Raw genomic sequence first — 23,342 nt, 5'->3', positions numbered from 1 at the left:
ACTACAGGTGCTGGCAATCATAAATTAAGAGAAAAGTCCAGAAGCAGAGAATTCTGTCCCTCCTGGAGAGGGTCATGTTGGGTGGTATGCATAAGGAATGTTTCAGGTGGAAGGAAACATGATGCAGCAGGCTGGCTCCAGCATGGCTGTTACTGAGCTGCTGGGAAACAGCAGGGGGCGCTGCTCTCTACGGCCCGGCAGCACGGAGTGATCAGTGCGCATGCGCATGAGCTACATATAACAACTAGAACGGCGCTCATTCATTATTCGCACATGCCGGGATTACCTTACTGTCAACCGGAAATTATTGCTAATAACAATAACTTGCAGCGGCCATTGATGAATTGGGCTCCTCCAGTATGCCGCAATATAAGTAGACCACGTTCTATATAAGCCAGGGAAGCAGAATGGCGTGGAATAATGTGTAACTGCTTATGTGGAGAGTGCGGGCGTGTACAGCCGTGCTGGGGTGCGTCCATGCTGCCGAACAGTAAAAACGATAATTGGCATTTGCCATTGTCCAATATGGCTGCGCGACGCCATTCCCGGCATGCCAGGCTTTCCCGCAACCAAAATGGCGCCTGCGCACTTCCGGCCTCTCATTCATGCCGGCTGCAGAGTGGAACGCCGCTCTGCGAGCTCCCCGGCCCCCCCTGTGCGAGACGGTACTTCCGCTTCCTGCCCCATTGTTGCAGAGCGATGGCGGCGCGGGCTGGTTTCCAGTCGGTGACTCCGGGGGGATCCGGGCCCGCGGCGGCCGCGCTAGTCCCTGGGACGCCCGGCCCAGCTGTGAGAATGGGCCCCGCCCCGGGACAAGGGATGTACCGCTCCCCAATGCCTGGAGCAGCTTACCCGGTAAGAGGGTGCAGGGTGGGGGCAAACGCCTGAGATGCCGGCCTTCTCCGTGCTCCCCCCGGGGCCCTGCTCCCAGCATTGCAACAGGGCTGGAGACCTCATAGTATATGTATCTATCTGATCACCGAGCATCCTCTCTGCAGACTGTGCGACCCGCATCATCTCTGTGCTCTGTGTTAGCTCGGGCTGCTCTCTGGCTGCTGCTTCTGAAGTTGTTGTTGCTCTGTGTGGGTGTATCAGTCATACAAGGGCCCTTATGATTCTTTCCATGCACAGAAACTTTGCTGCTTTTCAGTAAACACGTATGATGTACTATGGTGAGCGAACAGTTATGCACACAGTTGTGGTGAAGTTGAGCAGTGTCACCCAGTGGCAATGATGCTCTGCACTAGGCCATAGATATGGGACCAGTAGACTCTGCAGAGTTGTTTTATCATTCTAAATACGCAATAAAACTCACAAAAAATGTGACGTGGAACGCTGCTAATACTACATAAGCTGTAGTCATACAGGCTGGTAATGTGCTGATAATTAATAGTGATGTCAGTACATAACAATTATTACTGATGCCCAATAAAATGTCAATAATAGCAGAGGTACCGCGTAATGTGCCATCAGCAACAATATGGGTGTGTGTGCTCCATCCCCTCATCCAGGCTGTTCTTTCCCAGGTAGTATGATGGTCCTGTGTGTCCCACAATGTATCAAATAACATAACGGTGGAGGTTTCGGTGTCATTGGCAGTATTCCATACCCATCATAATAAATGATGTGAGCCTTGAGTGCTGCGTGGCTAGCACTGCTATAGCTCATGTCATTCTCCTTTTCTGTTACTTCTACAGCAGGAGAAATGTCAATTGGGTACCAGTAGTCTAAAGAGAGGTGTTTGTATGTGTATTCTCCATAGTATGGTATGTCTCCCTTTAACATTTGGATATGTAAATGCCTGTATATACTATATACTGATGATTTTTATTTATTTACATAAAGAGGTTGTAACCTTTTTGTAGAGCCAGGCACAGCTTTTGTTGATCCTTCAGTGCGTTCTATGATTAGAGTGCACTGTATGTTAACTTTTTTTTTTCTCCATTTAATTCAGAGGCCAGGAATTCTTCCAGGCAGTCGAATGACACCTCAGGGACCAGCTATGGGACCTCCAGGCTATGGAGGGAGCCCTGCTGCTCGACCAGGCATGGCTCAGTCAGGCATGGACCAGTCCCGCAAGCGACCTCCACCTCAGCAAATACAGCAAGTGCAGCAACAACAGGCAGCTCAAAATAGGAACCACAGGTAATCCGAAGTGTTTCTACAATACATTCAATGAAGTAAGCTCTGTGGCTGTTTGTAGTGTGTTGGTTTTTCATATTGTATATCACATACAGGGGTAGATGTATTAACCTGTAGAAGTCATAAGGAAGTGATAAACCAGTGATAAAGCACCAGCCCATCAGCTCCTAACTGTTAATTTACATATGAGAGCTGATTGGCTGGTGTGTTTTTCACCTTGCATTTATCACTGGTTTATCACTTCCTCATGACTTCTCCAGGCTAATACATCTGCCCATCCATTAAAATTTCAAGTAGATCTGTTTCTTCTTGTGGCTAACATAAATGCTAATGCGCCCTACACACTGGGCGATAAAACTGAAAGATATGAACGATCTCGTTCATTAATGAACAAGATACCGTTCATATCTTTCAGTGTGGAGGCACCAGCGATGCGCGGACCCGCGCTCGTTCATCGCTGCTGCCCGTCGCTTGTGCATGCAGGCCAATATGGACGATCTTGTCCATATTTGCATGCACTTCTATGGGTTCGGGTGAAACTCCACTCCCCCTGTCACTGCCCCCCACCGCCGTCAGGCAGCTCGGCGGGGGATCGCAAGTGTGTAGGGTCCATAAGTCTGCAAACTATTTTTTATAAAAGCTCCACCATTGTCTGTAAGGGTACTGTATAATTTTCCGACGGTCGGGATGCCGGCTGTCAGTATTCAGACAACAGCATCCCGGCCATCAGTGTGCCGGCAGCGGGGCGAGTGCAAAGAGTCCCTTTGAGGGCTTGCTGCGCTCGCCACAGGTTCTGTTCCCACTATATAGGTGTCATGGACACCCACGAGTGGGAATAGCCCCTGTGAGCTGAGATTATGGCTGTCGGTATCGTCAGTAGTCAGTATTCCGGCATCTGTATTCTTATCCCGGCTACCGGCAAATTAACTGCATCCCATCTCTAATACATTTAGTTTGGTTAGCACTGTTTTTGGGCCTGATGTATGATCAGTTCCACTGTGCAGAAGAGTGGCACTGCACTGAGTGAGGGACTAATAAAGGGTGGGGGAGTTAATTACAGGACAACCTTTTAATGATGGTGTGTTAAAGGTGCACAGTGCAGGGTTTAATAATGATTGATGCAGAGCTGGGGATGAGGGAGTTACTTATGAGGATGGTGTGTTGAGTGGAACGTATTGCTGGGGGCATTATGCATGGAGGCATTCCAAAAAAGGTTATTGAGTGGGTAGTGAGAATGCTGTGAGAGGGAGCATAAAGTATGGGGTTGGGTGGGGGACACAAGTCCATTGAATGGGGGACAGAGAGGCAACATAAGATGGATGGAAAGCGCTCTAATGTCTGTAAGAGGGTTGAGCTCTGTGTGGAAGTGGTGGGGCTATCTGCTATTAGTGTATTTAATATAAAATGGTTTTACATTGGCCTGCCTCCTTAGTTTTTGGGGTTGGCTTCAAGATTCTAAAATACTTGTTAGGTGTGCAGTATAGAAGATAAGCGTAATACTTATTCAAGGTTCTGCCAAAGGTTGCTTTCATGAAATAATAGGCCCTACACACTTACCGATTACACTGAGCGTTATGTACTATCTCGTTTATTAAAGAACAAGATATTGTTTTCTATCGCTCAGTGTATAGGCATCATCTGTGAACGATGCGCGGCCCCACGCTCGTTCATCGTTGGCACCGGCTTGTTTATACATGCAAGCCAATATGGACAATCTTGTCCACATTAGCATGCAGGGCTGTGGGGTCAGATGACATCAGGGGGTGAAGAAACTTCACTCCCACCTTGGCCGCCGGGCACCACGGTGCAAAATGGCCAGTGTGTAGGGCTCATTAGTGTGTGTGATGTCACTGACTGAAACAGGCAGGGCTTTGTGCATATGTAGTTCCCAAGTGAGACCATGGGGTAAATTTACTAAGATGGGAGTTCTATTTAAAATGGGATGTTGCCCATGGCAACCAATCAGATTCTAGTTATCATTTATCTAGCACCTTCTAGAAGATAATACCTGAAATCTGATTGGTTGCTATTGGCAACATCCTATCTTCAATAGAACTCCCATCTTAGTAAATTTACCCCCTTGGCTCATGTAATAGGTCTCTCCTATTGCCTGCACTGTACATGCAGGGTTTTATAGTAATTTGCAAACCAGCCATAATAGCCCTTACCTGTGTCTGTTAGTGGCGACTGGCAGAGGAGGTCTGATTCAGGTTTCCTGTGCTTGTCCTTGAGCCTCTGTGTGACTGAGCGTACACAGGAGCCGCTGCAGTAATGTGGAAGGTCACAGGAAAACTGCACACCAAACACAGATGTTTAATTTCTTCCTTCTCTTCTTCCAACGTGTAATTTATTCAGATTGCCCTTAAAAGGGGATGAGCAAAGTAATGTACACATCTTCATTGAGATAAGTAGTTTAAAGATATAACTACATATGATCTAATGACGTTGGGCCTGATTCATAGTTGTATGCTAATGAATCCTGTACGCAGATACTGCGTGAAAATATGTAAATGTCTCAGCCTGCCGAATTTTGTATGAAGTCTCCCAGTGATTGCTTTTCTGCGTGAAAAGACACAGCGCGATCAGCTTTTTAAGTAACCCTGTGATCACGCAGAATGTCCTGTGTGCAGAGATGCCTGCGCTATTTATAATGTGTACGGATTGCATCCGCAGGCAGCGTCACCCCTCGAATATGGCCTGACACACCTGTGTGTGCCACCTGTCCCCCGAAAGATCCCTTCCTACCAATTATTTTGCGAATGACTCCTCACTGCGAGTGGCTACAGTAATAGACTTTGATATTTGCGCAGTGCAACTAAGATGCATGCGCTATTGGCCAAAAATTGCTCGACTGCGAAAACATTGTCATAGCGTGCAACTCTGAATCGTGTTTCTTATGATGTATACATTATCTGGTCTGGAATAGTCCAGAATCCAATCTTGTAAACCTTCCAATCGCGTTAAATACACCGGAAAATATGGAATCTTCCTTTTGTGCAACCTGGGAAACATGTCATTACTTGGTAGGTTGCCTTGGTACAAGTAAAATGTATGCTTTGTAGGCGTACTTGCTTCATTTATTCTTGTCTAATCTACAGTACAGTATAACGTTTGATTATAGCAGCTGCTATTCTGAGTAATAGTAAATGAATGTTACATAATTATAAATGGGTTTTCCACCACAGTTTGTCGTGTGTATTCTGTCCTATAAAGATGTTTCAGAGAGAGTGCAGCCAATGTTTACATGCAAGAACATCCGTTTGTGTTGCGGCTCTGTCCAGGCTTAGGGGTATATTCAATTAAAATCGGATCCATTCCGACATGTGTTTATCGGAATGGATCCGACAACCCCTATTCAATCCCATCTAAAATGTGACTTTTCAAGTCGAATTTTAGATGGGGCGAGCCGCGGGGGGACAGCCGGCTGCAGCCAGAGGAGATCAGCTCTGCAGCAGGATGTCACTCACTCGCCCGACCTCACGGCAGCTTCCACCTGTCTACTTGCAGCTATTGAGATAGTCGAAAAGGGGGCCAAAAAAAAGGGGGCCAAAACCTGTCGGATTTGGCCCTGAATTCGACATCAACACGTGGATCGGCAGCTATTCTGCCGATCCACGTGCTTTTCGACAAGTCGAATGCCTGAATAGGTCGAATCAGGATTGGACCTTAAAAAGTTGAAAACTGCCGTCCTTAGAAGTTTGGACCTCCAACACAGAAACCAGTTTTTCACCACTGTATATTTGCATTAATCATAAAAGTTTACTTGAATAAGTTGGCTGATCAAATTTGTTTTTCAATTTTAAAGTACTAAGAAGAAGAAGATGGCGGATAAGATTCTACCTCAGAGGGTGAGTGTGGAGGAAATGTGATACCCATTGCTGATTCCTGTACATCAGTACTTTGACTTTACCCCCCTGTTTCTCTATCGTCCTAGTGGATGCTGGGGTTCCTGAAAGGACCATGGGGAATAGCGGCTCCGCAGGAGACAGGGCACAAAAAGTAAAGCTTTAGGATCAGGTGGTGTGCACTGGCTCCTCCCCCTATGACCCTCCTCCAAGCCTCAGTTAGATTTTTGTGCCCGGCCGAGAAGGGTGCAATCTAGGTGGCTCTCCTAAAGAGCTGCTTAGAAAAGTTTAGCTTAGGTTTTTTATTTTACAGTGAGTCCTGCTGGCAACAGGATCACTGCAACGAGGGACTTAGGGGAGAAGAAGTGAACTCACCTGCGTGCAGGATGGATTGGCTTCTTTGGCTACTGGACATTAGCTCCAGAGGGACGATCACAGGTACAGCCTGGATGGTCACCGGAGCCTCGCCGCCGGCCCCCTTGCAGATGCTGAAACGAGAAGAGGTCCAGAATCGGCGGCAGAAGACTCCTCAGTCTTCTTAAGGTAGCGCACAGCACTGCAGCTGTGCGCCATTTCCTCTCAGCACACTTCACACGGCAGTCACTGAGGGTGCAGGGCGCTGGGAGGGGGGCGCCCTGGGAGGCAAATGAAAACCTTTTTTGGCTAAAAATACCTCACATATAGCCTCCGGGGGCTATATGGAGATATTTAACCCCTGCCAGAATCCATTAAAGAGCGGGAGACGAGCCCGCCGAAAAAGGGGCGGGGCCTATCTCCTCAGCACACAGCGCCATTTTCCCTCACAGAAAGGCTGGAGGGAAGGCTCCCAGGCTCTCCCCTGCACTGCACTACAGAAACAGGGTTAAAACAGAGAGGGGGGGCACTAATTTGGCGTTAGAAATATATAAAAGATGCTATAAGGGAAAACACTTATATAAGGTTGTCCCTATATAATTATAGCGTTTTTGGTGTGTGCTGGCAAACTCTCCCTCTGTCTCTCCAAAGGGCTAGTGGGTCCTGTCCTCTATCAGAGCATTCCCTGTGTGTGTGCTGTGTGTCGGTACGTGTGTGTCGACATGTATGAGGACGATGTTGGTGAGGAGGCGGAGCAATTGCCTGTAATGGTGATGTCACTCTCTAGGGAGTCGACACCGGAATGGATGGCTTATTTAGGGAATTACGTGATAATGTCAACACGCTGCAAGGTCGGTTGACGACATGAGACGGCCGACAAACAATTAGTACCGGTCCAGACGTCTCAGAAACACCGTCAGGGGTTTTAAAACGCCCGTTTACTTTAGTCGGTCGACACAGACACGGACACTGAATCCAGTGTCGACGGTGAATAAACAAACGTATTCCTTATTAGGGCCACACGTTAAGGGCAATGAAGGAGGTGTTACATATTTCTGATACTACAAGTACCACAAAAGAGGGTATTATGTGGGATGTGAAAAAACTACCGTAGTTTTTCCTGAATCAGATAAATTAAATGAAGTGTGTGATGATGCGTGGGTTCCCCCCGATAGAAAATTATGGGCGGTATACCCTTTCCCGCCAGAAGTTAGGGCGCGTTGGGAAACACCGTGGATAAGGCGCTCACACGCTTATCAAAACAAGTGGCGGTACCGTCTATAGATAGGGCCGTCCTCAAGGAGCCAGCTGACAGGAGGCTGGAAAATATCATAAAAAGTATATACACACATACTGGTGTTATACTGCGACCAGCGATCGCCTCAGCCTGGATGTGCAGAGCTGGGGTGGCTTGGTCGGATTCCCTGACTAAAAATATTGATACCCTTGACAGGGACAGTATTTTATTGACTATAGAGCATTTAAAGGATGCATTTTCTATATATGCGAGATGCACAGAGGGATATTTGCACTCTGGCATCAAGAGTAAGTGCGATGTCCATATCTGCCAGAAGATGTTTATGGACACGACAGTGGTCAGGTGATGCAGATTCCAAACGGCACAAAGGTGTATTGCCGTATAAAGGAAGAGGAGTTATTTGGGGTCGGTCCATCGGACCTGGTGGCCACGGCAACTGCTGGAAAATCCACCGTTTTTACCCTAAGTCACATCTCTGCAGAAAAAGACACCGTCTTTTCAGCCTCAGTCCTTTCGTCCCTATAAGAGTCATATCTGCCCAGGGATAGAGGAAAGGGAAGAAGACTGCAGCAGGCAGCCCATTCCCAGGAACAGAAGCGTTCCACCGCTTCTGCCAAGCTCTCAGCATGACGCTGGGACCGTACAGGACCCCTGGATCCTACATGTAGTATCCCAGGGGTACAGATTGGAATGTCGAGACGTTTCCCCTTCGCAGGCTCCTGAAGTCTGGTTTACCAAGGTCTCCCTCCGACAAGGAGGCAGTATGGGAAACAATTCACAAGCTGTATTCCCAGCAGGTGATAATCAAATTACCCTTCCTACAACAAGAAAAGGGGTATTATTCCACATTATATTGTGGTACTGAAGCCAGAAGGCTAGGTGAGACCTATTCTAAATCTAAAAAATTTGAACACTTACAAAGGTTCAAATCAAGATGGAGTCACTCAGAGCAGTGATAACGAACCAGGAAGAAGGGGACTATATAGTGTCCCGAGACATCAGGGATGCTTACCTCCATGTCCAAAATTTGCCCTTCTCACTAAGGGTACCTCAGGTTCGTGGTACAGAACTGTCACTATCAGTTTCAGACGCTGCCGTTTGGATTGTCCACGGCACCCCGGGTCTTTACCAAGGTAATGGCCGAAATGATGATTCTTCTTCGAAGAAAAGGCGTCTTAATTATCCCTTACTTGGACGATCTCCTGATAAGGGCAAAGTCCAGGGAACAGTTGAAGGTCGGAGTAGCACTATCTCGGATACTGCTACAACAGCACGGGTGGATTCTAAATATTCCAAAATCGCAGCTGATCCCGACGACAAGTCTGCTGTGCCTAGGGATGATTCTGGACACAGTCCAGAAAAAGGTGTTTCTCCCGGAAGAGAAAGCCAGGGAGTTATCCGAGCTAGTCAGGAACCTCCTAAAATCAGTGCATCATTGCACAAGGGTCCTGGTAAAGATGGTGACTTCCTACGAAGCAATTCCATTCGGCAGATTTCACGCAAGAATTTTTCAGTGGGATCTGCTGGACAAATGGTCCGGATCGCATCTTCAGATGCATCAGCGGATAACCCTGTATCCAAGGACAAGGGTGTCTCTCCTGTGGTGGTTACAGAGTGCTCATCTTCTAGAGGGCCGCAGATTCGGCATTCAGGATTGGATGCTGGTGACCACGGAGGCCAGCCCGAGAGGCTGGGGAGCAGTCACACAAGGAAAAAATTTCCAGGGAGTGTGATCAAGTCTGGAGACTTTTCTCCACATAAATATACTGGAGCTAAGGGTAAATTTATAATACTCTAAGCTTAGCAAGACCTCTGCTTCAAGGTCAGCCGGTATTGATCCAGTGGGAAAAACATCACGGCAGTCGCCCACGTAAATAGACAGGGCGGCACAAGAAGCAGGAGGGCAATGGCAAAAACTGCAAGGACTTTTCGCTGGGCGGAAAATCATGTGATAGCACTGTCAGCAGTGTTTCATTCCGGGAATGGAAACTGGGAAGCAGACTTCCTCAGCAGGCACGACCTCCACCCGGCAGAGTGGAAACTTCATCGGGAAGTTTTCCACATGATTGTAAACCGTTGGGAAATACCAAAGGTGGACATGATGGCGTCCCGTCTGAACAAAAAACGGGACAGGTATTGCGCCAGGTTAAGAGACCCTCAGGCAATAGCTGTGGACGTTCTGGTAGCACCATGGATGTACCAGTCGGTGTATGTGTTCCATCCTCTGCTTCTCATACCTAAGGTACTGAGACTTATAAGACGTAGAGGAGTAAGAACTATACTCATGGCTCCGGATTGGCCAAGAAGGACTTGGTACCCGGAACTTCAAGAGATGCTCACAGAGGACTTATGGCCTCTGCCGCTAAGAAGGGACTTGTTTCAGCAAGTACCATATCTGTTCCAAGACTTACCGCAGCTGCGTTTGACGGCACGGCGGTGGAACGCCGGATCCTAAGGGAAAAAGGCATTCCGGAAGAGGTCATTCCTACCCTGGTCAAAGCCAGAAAGGAGGTGACCGCACAACATTATCACCACATGTGGCAAAAATATGTTGCGTGGTGTGAGGCCAGAAAGGCCCCACGAAGAAATTTCAACTCGGTCGATTCCTGCATTTCCTGCAAACAGGAGTGTCTATGGGCCTCAAATTGGGGTCCATTAAGGTTCAAATTTCGGCCCTGTCGAGTTTCTTCCAGAAAGAAGTGGCTTCAGTTCCTGAAGTCCAGAAGTTTGTCAAGGGAGTATTGCATATACAACCCCCTTTTGTGCCTCCAGTGGCACTGTGGGATCTCAACGTAGTTCTGGGATTCCTCAAATCACATTGGTTTAAAACCAGTCAAATCTGTGGATTTGAAGCATCTCACATGAAAAGTGACCATGCTCTTGGCCCTGGCCTGGACCAGGCGAGTGTCAAATTGGTGGTTTTTTTCTCAAAAAAGCCCATATCTGGTTGTCCATTTGGACAGGGCAGAGCTGCGGACTCGTCCCCAGTTCTCTCCCTAAGGTGGTGTCAGTGTTTCACCTGAACCAGCTTATTTTGGTGCCTTGCGCCTACTAGGGACTTGGAGGACTCCAGGTTGCTAGATGTTGTCAGGGCCCTGTAAATATAGGTTCCAGGACGGCTGGAGTCAGGAAAACTGATTGGCTGTTATCCTGTATGCACCCAACAAACTGGGTGCTCTTGCTTCTAAGCAGACTTTTGCTAGTTGGATGTGTAATACAATTCAGCTTGCACATTCTGTGGCAGGCCTGCCACAGCCAAAATATGTAAATGCCCATTCCACAAGGAAGGTGGGCTTATCTTGGGCGGCTGCCCGAGGGGTCACGGCTTTACAACTTTGCCGAGCGGCTATTTAGTCAGGGGCAAACACGTTGGTAAAATCCTACAAATTTGATACCCTGGCTAAGGAGGACCTGGAGTTCTCTCATTCGGTGCTGCAGAGTCATCCGCACTCTCCCGCCCGTTTGGGAGCTTTGGTATTATCCCTATGGTCCTTTCAGGAACCCCAGCATCCACTAGGACGATAGAGAAAATAAGAATTTACTTACCGATAATTCTATTTCTCGGAGTCCGTAGTGGATGCTGGGCGCCCATCCCAAGTGCGGATTATCTGCAATACTTGTACATAGTTACAAAAATCGGGTTATTGTTGTGAGCCATCTTTTCAGATGCTCCGCTGTTATCAATCATACTGTTAACTGGGTTCAGATCACAGGTTGTACAGTGTGATTGGTGTGGCTGGTATGAGTCTTACCCGGGATTCAAAATCCTTCCTTATTGTGTACGCTCGTCCGGGCACAGTATCCTAACTGAGGCTTGGAGGAGGGTCATAGGGGGAGGAGCCAGTGCACACCACCTGATCCTAAAGCTTTACTTTTTGTGCCCTGTCTCCTGCGGAGCCGCTATTCCCCATGGTCCTTTCAGGAACCCCAGCATCCACTACGGACTCCGAGAAATAGAATTATCGGTAAGTAAATTCTTATTTTTTCTTTCTTCAGATTCGGGAGCTTGTACCTGAATCTCAGGCTTATATGGATTTGTTGGCTTTTGAGAGGAAATTGGATCAGACAATTATGAGGAAACGTCTTGATATTCAGGAAGCCTTGAAAAGACCGATCAAGGTATAGTATATTAGACTTTAATAGCTGACCAGGCTGTGGGATTTTATTGAGATTTTGGTGTAATTACAGTATCTTATCTCTGACAGCAAAAACGGAAACTCCGTATCTTTATATCGAACACTTTTAACCCGGCAAAGTCTGACGTTGAGGATGGAGAGGGGACCGTGGCCTCATGGGAGTTGCGTGTAGAAGGTCGGCTTCTTGAAGATGTAAGTACAGACCAGCTCGGTGACTATGCATACAGGGGCATACTTGGGTTCCAACATGCCCTTTGATCACGATAAATCTGCAGTCTGATGTCATTATGTACTTGCAGATTAAATTGAGTGTCCACTCAGTCTGATATGCCCTTTTTAGGGAACATTTAGAAAATGTACTCTTGTGTAAAACTTAGGAACCCTAACAAAAAAGGTTTGCGTCTAACCTTTCACAATTCTATCTACATGGATCGGTCTTTGTGGTTTAATGCCTGGAGAGTAATCATTTACAGAGCAATGCTTCTATGTCATTAATCTCCTGAGATTAACCTTTTAAAAGTGTTCACCCAGGTTAAAGTATTGCATTGGCTAGCAAAAGTTTGATGCGCAAATAATTGCTCATCCTCTTGTTCATAGATGCAATAAATCAGTTGATGTACATGCAGTGTGAAAGTCATGGCTGGTATACATGGTGATTTCAAGTGAAGATAACCCATAAGAAATGAGCTGCAGCGATATTGTTGATCACTATTTAGCAATTATCTGCAAAACAAAACCCTAATAAAAATATTTTGTGAGTAGCACGGGTGCCTCAGTGGTTAGCATTACTGCCTCAAACTACTGAGGTCGGCAGTTCAAATACCCCCTAAGCCCTGTCCGCATATTTTGTCATGTTTATGCGAGTGCTCCTCTCTCCTTCCATGCTCTGAAAACATACTGACTGTTAATTTGATTCTGACACAAAATAGACCCTAGTATATGTGTGTCCTTGTGATAGTGAATATAAATTGTAAGTTCTGCTGGGGCTAGGACTAATGTGAATGATTGAAATATACTCTGTAAACTGCAGCGGTATATGTGTGTGCTATAAATGTTAATATATAATAGACTAGCCCATTGGTTACCAAACTCTGTACTCCAGGAGCACTAAAGGGGTTATTCAGATTAAATCCCAGCAGTACAGGGAATTAATAGCAGAAGGACAACTTTTATGAGTGACCTATTTCTATGTTGCCATTGTCTGAGCAGGGTTCATCATATACAGAATTAAAGGTCTTGGTCCGTAGATTTGTAGAAATATGTTGGCGTTGTAATTGCTTGCTTCGTTTCAGCGTTATGTGGCAAAACATCCACCTGACATTTACAAAGCATCACCATTGTGCTCTGGAAAATGTGGCAGTTGGTCAACTCTGCCTGTGCACCTGCTGGGTGACCTGGAGCATGTGATTTGGAAACTGTGACAGTTATTTGCAGCCACCCACTAAGCAGGGAGATTTTTCAAAATTAGACTCCTAAGGGGGTGGAAAGGGATAAAATGTTTCACCCAGCAAGCTTTTGCCAGGTTGAAATTGGGCACGTTAGCTAGTTCAATTAAACAGCCTTTTTCCCCACACCTAAAAATGGTGATTCAGGCGCGGAAACCCACCATTCTGCGGAAACTGCGGAGTGGGTTTTTAGCCTATGCGCGAACCCGATTTTGCCATTTTTACGTGGACTTTAGTCTGACTTTGATTTACGTGCAAGGCCTGTTAATTAGATTGCTTCGGCGCTACAGTTAGCCTGCAGATAATTTAACCCTACCCCCTCCTACCTTCAGTTGATGTTTTCCGGGTCACCTGTTGATGTTTACTATATGGCAGCTGTGTGTACCTGCTGGGTGACCTGGAAAACGTGACCTGTGTGGAGTCCTTGAGGACGGGGGGAGGAGATGTATTAAAGCGGCACACATCGTGCCGCTATAGCACTTCCTGTTCCGTCTCAATACCGAGGTGAAGCAGGAAGGAACATCGACAAGATGTAGTACCATCTTGTCTGCCGGAGCAGGAGAGTGAAAGCTCCCCCCTCCGGCGATTCCCACCAGAGAACACAGTGCATCAGCTTAGTGCTGATGCACTGTCTCCCTGCCTGGCCTGCTCCAGTGCGCATGTAAGACCTCGCTACTATCGCGAGATCTCGCACGCAGTCGCCAGGGACGGTGATGTCCCTGCTGTGAGGATAGGGCAACAACACCTGCAGCTGTCAATCAATAGCTGCAGGTGTCCGAACAGTTCGTGCCACTGACCGTTCTTACACTGTCGTGCACATCGGCATGCTGTCTTTTAGATAGCAGCACCAATAATGACAGGCCTATGCACCCTTGTAACTGAACACACACTGTCACATTAATACATGGGGGGATCTGGTATCAGTGCACATAACGTGCGTTTGATACTTCGTCGTTGTCGTGCCCCCTTCCCCCCCCCATACTGACCCTTCATACATCTAACGCTGGGCTAGCCTATCACAGAAGTTCATTATAGCAGCTTCTGCAAGTACAGTGCACACATAATGGTGAATCAAATTGTCCCACCCACACTGACAGGTTAAATGTATTATACCTGCTCATATTACTGAGGCGAAGCAGGGCAGAGGAGCGATGAGGTATATTATGCAGAAGAGGAGGAGTGGAAACTCCCCCCTCCAGCGATCGCTCCCATACCCCTCCACAATGCATTAGCCTAGTGCTGGTGCTCTGCATCTCTCTCCCGGCCAGCTCTCTGCGCATGCATGAGATCTCGCTATTATCACAAGATCTTCCATGCAGCCCGGAGCCAGCATCCGCAACAGTCAAGGACAACGTTGTCCCTGCTGTGGTGCGTGGGCAACGACACCTGCAGCTGTCGAAATTGATACCGGCAAGTGTTGGCATGGTCAGTGCCACTGACCGTTCATACATTGCCCCGTGTATTGGCGTACTATCTTATAGATAGCAGCGCTGATAAGACGGGTGCATAGCGCTCTGTCATACAGCGCACATCTCCTCCTTCATACATGGGTGAGAGGCGGTATCAACACAAATAGCGGTGCTGACACTGCTTCTCCCCCATAACGACCCTTCATACATCTGCACTTAAGTGTTCTGTATGTTATGCTCAGGTTCCGCCGTGCACATACTGAGTGACAGGAGCTCATTTATGTTAGTGATACAGACTGGCAAACTGCCCTTCCTGTGCTCGTTACTGTCACTTTAAATCTAAAAACCGTTTCCCACATAAGCAGTTCTGTGCCTTTTATGGAAAGTTTTGGAATTGTTGGAAAGATGTAGCTCTAAAATGAGCAATTACTTTTCTCTGACGTCCTAGTGGATGCTGGGAACTCCGTAAGGACCATGGGGAATAGACGGGCTCCGCAGGAGACTGGGCACTCTAAAAGAAAGATTAGGTACTATCTGGTGTGCACTGGGTCCTCCCTCCATGCCCCTCCTCCAGACCTCAGTTAGATTTCTGTGCCCGGCCGAGCTGGATGCACACTAGGGGCTCTCCTGAGCTCCTAGAAAGAAAGTATATGTTAGGTTTTTTATTTTACAGTGAGACCTGCTGGCAACCGGCTCACTGCAACGAGGGACTAAGGGGAGAAGAAGCAAACCTACCTGCTTGCAGCTAGCTTGGGCTTCTTAGGCTACTGGACACCATTAGCTCCAGAGGGATCGACCGCAGGACCCGTCCTTGGTGTTCGTTCCCGGAGCCGCGCCGCCGTCCCCCTTACAGAGCCAGAAGCATGAAGATGGTCCGGAAAATCGGCGGCAGAAGACTTCAGTCTTCACCAAGGTAGCGCACAGCACTGCAGCTGTGCGCCATTGCTCCTCATACACACTTCACACTCCGGTCACTGAGGGTGCAGGGCGCTGAGGGGGGGTGCCCTGAGCAGCAATAAAAACACCTTGGTTGGCAAAATTATCACAATATATAGCCCCAGAGGCTATATATGTGATAATTACCCCTGCCAGAATCCATAAAAAAGCGGGAGAAAAGTCAGCGAAAAAGGGGCGGAGCTATCTCACTCGGCACACTGGCGCCTTTTTCTCTTCACAGTGTAGCTGGAAGACAGCTCCCCAGGCTCTCCCCTGTAGTTTTCAGGCTCAAAGGGTTAAAAAGAGAGGGGGGGCACTAAATTTAGGCGCAATATTGTTTATACAAGCAGCTATTGGGGAAAATTCACTCAGTGATCGTGTTTATCCCTACATTATGTAGCGCTCTGGTGTGTGCTGGCATACTCTCTCTCTGTCTCCCCAAAGGGCTGTGTGGGGTCCTGTCCTCAGTCAGAGCATTCCCTGTGTGTGTGCGGTGTGTCGGTACGGCTGTGTCGACATGTTTGATGAGGAGGCTTATGTGGAGGCGGAGCAGATGCCGATAAATGGGATGTCGCCCCTGTGGGCCGACACCAGAGTGGATGGATAGGTGGAAGGTATTAACCGACAGTGTCAACTCCTTACATAAGAGGCTGGATGACGTAACAGCTATGGGACAGCCGGCTTCTCAGCTCGCGCCTGCCCAGGCGTCTCAAAGGCCATCAGGGGCTCAAAAACGCCCGCTCCCTCAGATGGCAGACACAGATGTCGACACGGAGTCTGACTCCAGTGTCGACGAGGTTGAGACATATACACAATCCACTAGGAACATCCGTTACATGATCTCGGCAATAAAAAATGTGTTACACATTTCTGACATTAACCCAAGTACCACTAAAAAAAAAGGGTTTTATGTTTGGGGAGAAAAAGCAGGCAGTGTTCTGTTCCCCCATCAAATGAGTGAATGAAGTGTGAAAAAGCGTGGGTTCCCCCGATAAGAAACTGGTAATTTCTAAAAAGTTACTGATGGCGTACCTTTTCCCGCCAGAGGATAAGTTACGCTGGGAGATATCCCCTAGGGTGGATAAGGCGCTCACACGTTTGTCAAAAAAGGTGGCACTGCCGTCTTAGGATACGGCCACTTTGAAGGTACCTGCTGATAAAAAGCAGGAGGTTTTCCTGAAGTCTGTATTTACACACTCAGGTACTAGACTGAGACCTGCAGATAGTGCTGCTGCAGCGTGGTCTGTAACCCTGTCAAACAGGGATACTATTTTGCGAACATAAGTCGTCGTCTTATATGAGGGATGCAGAGGGATATTTTGCCGGCTGGCATCCAGAATTAATGCAATGTCCATTCTGTCAGGAGGGTATTAGAGACCCGACACTGGACAGGTGATGCTGACTTTAAAAGGCACATAGAGCCTTATAAGTAGAGATGAGCGCCGGAAATTTTTCGGGTTTTGGGTTCGGTTCCGCGGCCGTGTTTTGGGTTCGACCGCGTTTTGGCAAAACCTAACCGAATTTTTTTTGTCGGATTCGGGTGTGTTTTGGATTCGGGTGTTTTTTTCCAAAAAACCTAAAAAACTGCTTAAATCATAGAATTTGGGGGTCATTTTGATCCCAAAGTATTATTAACCTCAAAAACCATCATTTCCACTCATTTTCAGTCTATTCTGAATACCTCACACCTCACAATATTATTTTTAGTCCTAAAATTTGCACCGAGGTCGCTGGATGACTAAGCTAAGCGACCCTAGTGGCCGACACAAACACCTGGCCCATCTAGGAGTGGCACTGCAGTGTCACGCAGGATGTCCCTTCCAAAAAACCCTCCCCAAACAGCACATGACGCCATGAAAAAAAGAGGCGCAATGAGGTAGCTGTGTGAGTAAGATAAGCGACCCTAGTGGCCGACACAAACACCGGGCCCATCTAGGAGTGGCACTGCAGTGTCACGCAGGATGGCCCTTCCAAAAAACACTCCCCAAACAGCACATGACGCAAAGAAAAAAAGAGGCGCAATGAGGTAGCTGTGTGAGTAAGATAAGCGACCCTAGTGGCCGACACAAACACCGGGCCCATCTAGGAGTGGCACTGCAGTGTCACGCAGGATGGCCCTTCCAAAAAACACTCCCCAAACAGCACATGACGCAAAGAAAAAAAGAGGCGCAATGAGGTAGCTGTGTGAGTAAGATAAGCGACCCTAGTGGCCAACACAAACACCGGGCCCATCTAGGAGTGGCACTGCAGTGTCACGCAGGATGGCCCTTCCAAAAAACCCTCCCCAAACAGCACATGACGCAAAGAAAAATGAAAGAAAAAAGAGGTGCAAGATGGAATTGTCCTTGGGCCCTCCCACCCACCCTTATGTTGTATAAACAGGACATGCACACTTTAACAAACCCATCATTTCAGTGACAGGGTCTGCCACACGACTGTGACTGATATGACGGGTTGGTTTGGACCCCCACCAAAAAGAAGCAATTAATCTCTCCTTGCACAAACTGGCTCTACAGAGGCAAGATGTCCACCTCATCATCATCCTCCGATATATCACCGTGTACATCCCCCTCCTCACAGATTATCAATTCGACCCCACTGGAATCCACCATCTCAGCTCCCTGTGTACTTTGTGGAGGCAATTGCTGCTGGTCAATGTCTCCGCGGAGGAATTGATTATAATTCATTTTAATGAACATCATCTTCTCCACATTTTCTGGATGTAACCTCGTACGCCGATTGCTGACAAGGTGAGCGGCGGCACTAAACACTCTTTCGGAGTACACACTTGTGGGAGGGCAACTTAGGTAGAATAAAGCCAGTTTGTGCAAGGGCCTCCAAATTGCCTCTTTTTCCTGCCAGTATAAGTACGGACTGTGTGACGTGCCTACTTGGATGCGGTCACTCATATAATCCTCCACCATTCTTTCAATGTTGAGAGAATCATATGCAGTGACAGTAGACGACATGTCCGTAATCGTTGTCAGGTCCTTCAGTCCGGACCAGATGTCAGCATCAGCAGTCGCTCCAGACTGCCCTGCATCACCGCCAGCGGGTGGGCTCGGAATTCTGAGCCTTTTCCTCGCACCCCCAGTTGCGGGAGAATGTGAAGGAGGAGATGTTGACAGGTCGCGTTCCGCTTGACTTGACAATTTTCTCACCAGCAGGTCTTTCAACCCCAGCAGACTTGTGTCTGCCGGGAAGAGAGATCCAAGGTAGGCTTTAAATCTAGGATCGAGCACGGTGGCCAAAATGTAGTGCTCTGATTTCAACAGATTGACCACCCGTGAATCCTTGTTAAGCGAATTAAGGGCTCCATCCACAAGTCCCACATGCCTAGCGGAATCGCTCCGTGTTAGCTCCTCCTTCAATGTCTCCAGCTTCTTCTGCAAAAGCCTGATGAGGGGAATGACCTGACTCAGGCTGGCAGTGTCTGAACTGACTTCACGTGTGGCAAGTTCAAAGGGCATCAGAACCTTGCACAACGTTGAAATCATTCTCCACTGCGCTTGAGACAGGTGCATTCCACCTCCTATATCGTGCTCAATTGTATAGGCTTGAATGGCCTTTTGCTGCTCCTCCAACCTCTGAAGCATATAGAGGGTTGAATTCCACCTCGTTACCACTTCTTGCTTCAGATGATGGCAGGGCAGGTTCAGTAGTTTTTGGTGGTGCTCCAGTCTTCTGTACGTGGTGCCTGTACGCCGAAAGTGTCCCGCAATTCTTCTGGCCACCGACAGCATCTCTTGCACGCCCCTGTCGTTTTTTAAAAAATTCTGCACCACCAAATTCAAGGTATGTGCAAAACATGGGACGTGCTGGAATTTGCCCATATTTAATGCACACACAATATTGCTGGCGTTGTCCGATGCCACAAATCCACAGGAGAGTCCAATTGGGGTAAGCCATTCCGCGATGATCTTCCTCAGTTGCCGTAAGAGGTTTTCAGCTGTGTGCGTATTCTGGAAAGCGGTGATACAAAGCGTAGCCTGCCTAGGAAAGAGTTGGCGTTTGCGAGATGCTGCTACTGGTGCCGCCGCTGCTGTTCTTGCGGCGGGAGTCCATACATCTACCCAGTGGGCTGTCACAGTCATATAGTCCTGACCCTGCCCTGCTCCACTTGTCCACATGTCCGTGGTTAAGTGGACATTGGGTACAACTGCATTTTTTAGGACACTGGTGAGTCTTTTTCTGACGTCCGTGTACATTCTCGGTATCGCCTGCCTAGAGAAGTGGAACCTAGATGGTATTTGGTAACGGGGGCACACTGCCTCAATAAATTGTCTAGTTCCCTGTGAACTAACGGTGGATACCGGACGCACGTCTAACACCAACATAGTTGTCAAGGCCTCAGTTATCCGCTTTGCAGCAGGATGACTGCTGTGATATTTCATCTTCCTCGCAAAGGACTGTTGAACAGTCAGTTGCTTACTGGAAGTAGTACAAGTGGGCTTACGACTTCCCCTCTGGGATGACCATCGACTCCCAGCAGCAACAACAGCAGCGCCAGCAGCAGTAGGCGTTACACGCAAGGATGCATCGGAGGAATCCCAGGCAGGAGAGGACTTGTCAGAATTGCCAGCGACATGGCCTGCAGGACTATTGGCATTCCTGGGGAAGGAGGAAATTGACACTGAGGGAGTTGGTGGGGTGGTTTGCGTGAGCTTGGTTACAAGAGGAAGGGATTTACTGGTCAGTGGACTGCTTCCGCTGTCGCCCAAAGTTTTTGAACTTGTCACTGACTTATTATGAATGCGCTGCAGGTGACGTATAAGGGAGGATGTTCCGAGGTGGTTAACGTCCTTACCCCTACTTATTACAGCTTGACAAAGGCAACACACGGCTTGACACCTGTTGTCCGCATTTCTGTTGAAATACTTCCACACCGAAGAGCTGATTTTTTTGGTATTTTCACCAGGCATGTCAGTGGCCATATTCCTCCCACGGACAACAGGTGTCTCCCCGGGTGCCTGACTTAAACAAACCACCTCACCATCAGAATCCTCCTGGTCAATTTCCTCCCCAGCGCCAGCAACACCCATATCCTCCTCATCCTGGTGTACTTCAACACTGACATCTTCAATCTGACTATCAGGAACTGGACTGCGGGTGCTCCTTCCAGCACTTGCACCTCAGGTAAAAAGGCACCTCAGGTAAACAATGGATATGGATGGATACTAGTATACAATTATGGATGGACTGCCGAGTGCCGACACAGAGGTAGCTACAGCCGTGGACTACCGTACTGTGTCTGCTGCTAATATAGACTGGTTGATAATGAGATGTAGTATGTATAAAGAAGAAAGAAAAAAAAAAACCACGGGTAGGTGGTATACAATTATGGATGGACTGCCGAGTGCCGACACAGAGGTAGCTACAGCCGTGGACTACCGTACTGTGTCTGCTGCTAATATAGCCTGGTTGATAATGAGATGTAGTATGTATAAAGAAGAAAGAAAAAAAAAACCACGGGTAGGTGGTATACAATTATGGATGGACTGCCGAGTGCCGACACAGAGGTAGCTACAGCCGTGGACTACCGTACTGTGTCTGCTGCTAATATAGACTGGTTGATAATGAGATGTAGTATGTATAAAGAAGAAAGAAAAAAAAAACCACGGGTAGGTGGTATACAATTATGGATGGACTGCCGAGTGCCGACACAGAGGTAGCTACAGCCGTGGACTACCGTACTGTGTCTGCTGCTAATATAGACTGGTTGATAATGAGATGTAGTATGTATAAAGAAGAAAGAAAAAAAAAACCACGGGTAGGTGGTATACAATTATGGATGGACTGCCGAGTGCCGACACAGAGGTAGCTACAGCCGTGGACTACCGTACTGTGTCTGCTGCTAATATAGACTGGTTGATAATGAGATGTAGTATGTATAAAGAAGAAAGAAAAAAAAAACCACGGGTAGGTGGTATACAATTATGGATGGACTGCCGAGTGCCGACACAGAGGTAGCTACAGCCGTGGACTACCGTACTGTGTCTGCTGCTAATATAGACTGGTTGATAATGAGATGTAGTATGTATAAAGAAGAAAGAAAGAAAAAAAAAAACCACGGGTAGGTGGTATACAATTATGGATGGACTGCCGAGTGCCGACACAGAGGTAGCTACAGCCGTGGACTACCGTACTGTCTGCTGCTAATATAGACTGGATGATAATGAGATGTAGTATGTATAAAGAAAGAAAAAAAAAAACCACGGGTAGGTGGTGGTATACAATTATGGATGGACTGCCGAGTGCCGACACAGAGATAGCTACAGCCGTGGACTACCGTACTGTACTGTGTCTGCTGCTAATATAGACTGGATGATAATGAGATGTAGTATGTATAAAGAAGAAAGAAGAAAAAAACCACGGGTAGGTACTAGGTGGTATACAATTATGGATGGACTGCCGAGTGCCGACACAGAGGTAGCTACAGCCGTGAACTACCGTACTGTGTCTGCTGCTAGTATAGACTGGATGATAAATAATGATATAAAAAATATATATATATCACTACTGCAGCCGGACAGGTATATATTATATAATGACGGACCTGCTGGACACTGTCTGTCAGCAGAATGAGTTTTTTATAGAATAAAAAAACACCACACAAGTCACACGACGAGTGTTTAACTTTTTCAGGCAGACAATCACAATATACTGGTGGTCAGTGTGGTCAGGTCAGTGGTCAGTCACACTGGCAGTGGCACTCTGGCAGCAAAAGTGTGCACTGTTTAATATGTACTCCTGGCTCCTGCTATAACCTATAACTGCTCCCCAGTCTCCCCCACAATTAAGCTGTGTGAGCACAGTCAGATATTATACATAGATGATGCAGCACACTGGGCTGAGCACAGATATGGTATGTGACTGAGTCACTGTGTATCGTTTTTTTCAGGCAGAGAACGGATTATATTAAATAATAATAAAACTGCACTGGTGGTCTCACTGGTCAGTCACTAGTATAACTAACTAACTACTATCAGCAAAATTCTGCACTCTCTGAGTACTCCTCCTAAGCTCCAGTAAATGAAGTGTCTCACTCTCCTATCTATTTCTAAACGGAGAGGACCCCAGCCACGTCCTCTCCCTATCAATCTCAATGCACGTGTGAAAATGGCGGCGACTTATATAGAATCCGAGTCTCGCGATAGAATCCGAGCCTCGCGAGAATCCGACAGCGTGATGATGACGTTCGGGCGCGCTCGGGTTAACCGAGCAAGGCGGGAAGATCCGAGTCGCTCGGACCCGTGTAAAAAAACATGTTCGGGCGGGTTCGGATTCAGAGGAACCGAACCCGCTCATCTCTACTTATAAGGGTGAGGAATTGTTTGGGGATGGTCTCTGGGACCTCGTATCCACAGCAACAGCTGGGAAGAAAATTTTTTACCTCAGGTTTCCTCACAGCCTAAGAAAGCACTGTATTATCAGGTACAGTCTTTTCGGCTTCAGAAAAGCAAGCGGGTCAAAGGCGCTTCCTTTCTGCACAGAGACGAGGGAAGAGGGAAAAAGCTGCACCACTCAGCCAGTTCCCAGAATCAAAATTCTTCCCCCGCTTCCTCTGAGTCCACCGCATGACGCGGGGGCTCCACAGGCGTAGCCAGGTACGGTGGGGGGCCGCCTCAAAAATTTCAGCGATCAGTGGGCTCGCTCACAGGTGGATCCCTGGATCCTTCAAGTAGTATCTCAGGGGTACAGGCTGGAATTCGAGGCGTCTCCCCCCCGCCGTTTCCTCAAATCTGCCTTGCCGACAACTCCCTCAGGCAGGGAGGCTGTGCTAGAGGCAATTCACAAGCTGTATTCCCAGCAGGTGA

At 47.7% G+C, this 23,342-nt stretch overlaps 1 protein-coding gene across 1 annotated transcript in view; it reads left to right on the top strand.

The window, feature by feature from the left end:
* The first annotated feature begins 599 nt into the window (after positions 1-599).
* Positions 600-23,342, top strand: part of SMARCD1 (SWI/SNF related, matrix associated, actin dependent regulator of chromatin, subfamily d, member 1) — a 46,997-nt gene continuing 24,254 nt past the window's right edge. The window contains exons 1-5 of the mRNA XM_063952025.1: positions 600-855; positions 1,955-2,145; positions 5,948-5,990; positions 11,596-11,718; positions 11,805-11,927. Coding sequence (XP_063808095.1) covers positions 700-855; positions 1,955-2,145; positions 5,948-5,990; positions 11,596-11,718; positions 11,805-11,927 — 636 coding nt within the window. The 5' untranslated portion in view covers positions 600-699. The remainder of the gene's footprint in view (positions 856-1,954; positions 2,146-5,947; positions 5,991-11,595; positions 11,719-11,804; positions 11,928-23,342) is intronic.

Source organism: Pseudophryne corroboree, chromosome 2 (assembly GCF_028390025.1).
Source record: "Pseudophryne corroboree isolate aPseCor3 chromosome 2, aPseCor3.hap2, whole genome shotgun sequence".
In the NCBI taxonomy this organism is placed as follows: domain Eukaryota; kingdom Metazoa; phylum Chordata; class Amphibia; order Anura; family Myobatrachidae; genus Pseudophryne; species Pseudophryne corroboree.
This window is presented reverse-complemented; position numbering and strand designations above follow the sequence as displayed.